Here is a 4628-nt window from a genome sequence, read left to right on the forward strand (position 1 = left end):
TTGAATTCTGTATCAGGAAGATTGTTTGCCTCCATTTTATTTAGTTCTTTTTCTGGAGATTTCTCATGTTCTTTTTCATTTGGGACCTGTTTCTTTGTCTCTCCATGTTGGCTGCCTCCTTGTGTTGCTTCTATGTATTAGATAGAGCTGTTATGACTCCTGGTCTTGGTAGGTGTCAGGTGGAACCCAATAGTGCATTCTGCCAGGTCACCTGAGTGGGGTGCTCCAGGTGTGTCCCTTGTGTCGGTTGTATGTGCCCCCTTGTTGTAGTTGAGCCTTGATTTCTGTTTGGAGGGATTGACCCTCCAGCTGATTGGTTGTAAGGACCGGCTGTGTCTAAATGTTGGGGGTCTGACCCTACACAGCAGGATTTGCTTTTGCAGAGCTCAGAGCCTGCCAAGTCTGCTCTTTGAGGGTGTCATTTGTGGAGGGGGCTGGGTGGTGCTCTGGCGTGGCCACCGAGTATGTTGGTCCTGGGCCTCTTGAGAGCTGCAAGCCAAGGTTAGCGGCTGCGCATGCCCTGCTTGAAACCACCGGGTATGTGTCACATAGTGATCTGCAGATGGTTCCACTTGTCCCAGGATTGGAGGTGCCCGGGAGGGGCTCAGCTGTGAACTGAGGCAGATGCCACTAGTGCTGGAGTTGGGGCTGCTTAGCAAGAGGTATGGGGTGTGCTGAGGCCACAGGCTGTTTGTCCGGGGTTTGTGAAACTTTGAGAGATTTTAAGAGAGTCCACCACATGAACCAAGACAGTGTGTTTGAATGGAAAAGCCACTGAAGTGGCTTGGGTGGGCCAGCGAGTTGGGTCAGGTGGGGACTCAGGGCATCACTCGGGTGGGGGGAAAGGTGTTAAACAGCTTGATGGAGACTCAGAAATGGCTCCCGCCTGTGCCTGCGGGGGCGAGGGGAGGCTCAGCAAAGGAACAGCGGCTTGTGTCTACACGTCTGTTTTGAAGAAAGCTAATCCTTCAGCGCTCCCCCTAAAGCCAGACCATGTAGTTCCTCCCCGTGTGTCCTTGGCACCTTCGTAGCTGCTGCCTCAGTGCGGGAGCTCAGAGCGAGTGAGTTCAGATAAGCCTGTGCGTGGGCCCTTTAAGAGGAATGTCTGGGACTCCAGAGCCCCCGTCTCACTCAGCCATGCTCTTGGCTGGTTTTCCAACCCAAAATTTGTGAGGCCCTCTTGCTTCTCAAGGGGATCTCTGCCCCTGAGAGATCCCCCTGATTTTTAAAAAAAAATATGTTTTTATTGATTTTTTAGAGAGATAGAAACATTGATGTGAGAGAGATACATTGATCAGCTGCCTCCTGCACGCCCCCTACTGGGTATCAAACCTGCAACCTGGGCATGTGCCCCAACTGGGAATCAAACTGAGACCTCGGGGTGATGCTCAATTCACAGAGCTACAAGGCCAGGCTCTCTCCTGACCAGTCCAGTCTGCATCCCACCCCTCATAGCCTCAATGTAGCTGCTTCTGTGTATCCTTAGTTATAGGACTTCTGTTCAGCTAGACTTCAGGATGTGCTCAGTGATGGGTATTTTGTAGTTTGGCTGTAATTTGGAAATGGTCATGGGAGGGAGCAAGTATCTTGCCTCTTCATAGAAATTTTAGTATCCGTTTATTGATGTCCACAAACTTGCTGGATTTTTTAAGATTGGGATTAAAATCTATCATCGTCATTGAATCTATAGATTGGGTTAGAAACAAATTGACATTTTGCCAATATTGTTTTCCTAAACATGACCATGGAATATCTCTCCGCATTTGGTTCTTTAATTTCATTAATCACAATTTTGTAGTTTTATTCATATAGCTTTTCTACATATTTTGTTAGACTTATACCTATGTATTTAGTATTTTGGGGTTGATTTAAATAATACTGTGTTTTTAATTTTACATTCCACTTGTTCATTGCTAGTGGGGTGGGGGCGTGGTTCTCGGGCTGTTCTCCTGGTGTTGGGGCGCAGGGCCCAGCAGGGCTGCGTGCGCACAACAGGCGCAGGATGGAGCGCAGGCGCGCTGCCGGGGTTTCCATGGTGATGGTAAACACGCCCAACCGCCTGGACCACAACGGCCAGGTCCCCTGTGTTCCACCCTCCCCCAGGTCTTGGAGGGGCGCCCCAGGCTCCCGCCTCAGGTCCCAGGGTGCGTTTCCATTGGCGACATCTCGGTGGCGCTGTCCCCTGTGCGCCCTCCCAGGCTCGGGCTGGCCTCCCGGATGGACGCAGCCCCGCGCGCCGACTTTCAGGACGTGGGACCCCAGGCCCGGCGGGGTTAATAACAGAAGGAGCTGCACCCGAGTCTCCCGGCCTTTCGAAGCGTCCAGAGGAGTCGGGGTCCTTTGGCTTGATGAAAACAGAACCCCGCCCTGCTCCCCAGCGCGGACAGTTCGCACCCACCAGAAGTGTCTCCCGCCCCCTTGTCCTTGAAGCCACGAAAAGCGGCCGCTGAGCTGGTGGGAAGGCTGCGCTGTCAGGTGTCGGTGATGCTGGGCCCCGGGGGAGGCGAGGGCTCCGTGGTCAAGCTCCGCGGGCTGCCCTGGTCCTGCTCGGCCGCCGACGTGCAGAATTTCCTCTGCGGCTGCGTCACCCGCGACGGGGCGGCCGGCATCCATTTCATCTACACCAGGGAAGGCAGGCAGAGCGGCGAGGCTTTCGTCGAACTCGAGTCAGAAGAGGACGTGAAACTGGCCCTGAAGAAAGACAGGGAGAGCATGGGTCACCGGTACATCGAGGTGTTCAGGTCCCACCGAGCCGAGATGGACTGGGGGTTGAAGCGCAGCGGCCCGAGCAGCGGCGACGCGGCCCAGGACGGCTTCGTGCGGCTGCGAGGCCTCCCGTTCGGCTGCACCACGGAGGAGGTCGTGCAGTTCTTCTCGGGGTTGGAGATCGTGCCCAACGGGATCACGCTGCCTGTGGACGCGGAGGGCAAGCTCACCGGGGAGGCCTTCGTGCAGTTTGCGTCCCAGGAGTGGGCGGAGAAGGCCCTGGGGAAGCACAAGGAGAGGATCGGGCACAGGTACATCGAGGTGTTCAAGAGCAGCCAGGAGGAAGTCAGGACGTACTCGGACCCCGCTCTGCGGTTCCTGTCCGTCCCGCGGCCGGGGCCCTACGACCGCCCGGGCGCAGCCAGGAGGTACCTTGGCGTCCTCAAGCAGGTGGGCTTGGAGAGGATGAGGCCCGGCGCGGGCTACGGGGCCTACGAGGAGCACAGCGGCCTCAGCGACGGCTACGGCTTGAGCGCGGCCCTGCTGGGCAGAGACCTGAGTTACTGCCTCTCGGGGGTGTACGACCCCAGGTACGGAGATGGCGCGCTGGCGGCCCCGGGGACCACGGGCCACTGCGTGCACCTGCGGGGGCTGCCGTACAAAGCCACGGAGAACGACATTTACAGCTTCTTCTCTCCCCTCAGCCCCGTGAGGGTCCACATTGAGGTCGGCCCCGATGGCCGAGTGACCGGCGAGGCGGACGTGGAGTTCGCCACCCACGAAGAAGCGGCCGCCGCGATGTGCAAAGACAGGGCCAACATGCGGCACAGGTACATCGAGCTCTTCCTGAATTCCACGGCGGCGGCCAGCGACGGGGCGCACGGCAGCCAGGTGCTGCAAGGCCCGGGGGTGCCCGCCCCGCCCACCTGCGCCGGCCTCCAGAGCCCGCCCGTCGGGGGCTGCTTCGCGGCGGGGTACAGCGGCCAGGGCAGCGCGGCGGGGTACGACTAGTTTTGTAGAGCACGCGCGTTGTGATGCGTTTTCACGGGCCGCCGGTAGGCAGCTCTTACTCCGGGAGAGGCCGTGGGGACCCCTCTGCATCAACAGTTTGTGAAATCTGGATTAAAAAGTTACCTCTTCCGTGTGTCCTCGTGCACATTTTCTGGTGGCCCGGGGACTCAGTAAACGGAAACTGTTTCCAGGTTCTCTCCATGTGTTGGCAGTGCACCTCGGGAGGTTCTGTTATCTGACCTCGGGCAGTGGGTTTGAGTTCGTCAAAGGCGGATCTGTAACACCACTGGGGAGATGTGATTTGGGGGAACCCCAAGGTGCTAGGCCCCTGGTTCACAGACCATGTCTCCTGCCTGTGCCTTGCAGTCTGTTTTCATTTCAAATCTTCCCGGTTGCGTTCAGCTTTCTAAAAGCTGGTTTTGAAAACTGAGCCCCTCTACCCACACTGGGAGGGCTTGACCTACAGCGTTCTTCTGGGTGTGATTTGCCAAGTGAAATCTGTGAAAAGTTTTGTTAACTAAACTTTTTCCTCAAAGACGTTTTCACAACGAAAAACTAACAAATAAACCAATTCCACCTAAAAGCCTGTGTACATTCTCTCTAAAATGTTTATCTAAAAGGGAACCGATGTTGTGGATGCTGATGGTGATTTTGCCTGTGGTTCAGTTTCTCAGGATGACTTGCTGCTGTCCCCACTCTGATTCCTTTTGTGCTTTAGAAAGGTAAAAGCTAAATTGTCCGATGGATCCCTGCGGCATTCTCCATTTCTTTATACCAGACATTTTTTCCAACAGCACCCTTTGAATGCGTGGTGTTCTTGGTCTGCTTTCTTCTCATGCCCCCTAATCTCCAGTTCTGCGTTTTGTAAAATGAGATTTTTATTTTATTTTATTTTTTTTTATCCTCACCCG

The 4628-nt window shown here is 55.4% G+C and overlaps 1 protein-coding gene across 1 annotated transcript; it reads left to right on the top strand.

Annotated features, from left to right (window-relative positions):
* The first annotated feature begins 2002 nt into the window (after positions 1-2002).
* Positions 2003-3717, top strand: LOC118617054 (heterogeneous nuclear ribonucleoprotein F-like). Its single transcript, XM_036242540.1, has 2 exons — positions 2003-2077; positions 2431-3717. The coding sequence occupies exons 1-2, from the start codon at positions 2003-2005 to the stop codon at positions 3715-3717; spliced, it is 1362 nt and encodes a 453-aa protein (XP_036098433.1).
* Positions 3718-4628: the final 911 nt, after the last annotated feature.

The sequence above is a fragment of the Molossus molossus genome, unplaced genomic scaffold (assembly GCF_014108415.1).
Source record: "Molossus molossus isolate mMolMol1 unplaced genomic scaffold, mMolMol1.p scaffold_m16_p_5, whole genome shotgun sequence".
In the NCBI taxonomy this organism is placed as follows: Eukaryota; Metazoa; Chordata; class Mammalia; order Chiroptera; family Molossidae; genus Molossus; species Molossus molossus.

What these genes read in the sequence shown, in the direction of transcription:
- LOC118617054 (XM_036242540.1), top strand. Translation starts at nt 2,003, where the DNA reads ATGGAGCGCAGGCGCGCTGCCGGGGTTTCCATGGTGATGGTAAACACG. An exon ending in GCCTGGACCACAACGGCCAG is followed by an intron (nt 2,078 to 2,430) that starts GTCCCCTGTGTT and finishes TTGTCCTTGAAG; the next exon opens with CCACGAAAAGCGGCCGCTGA.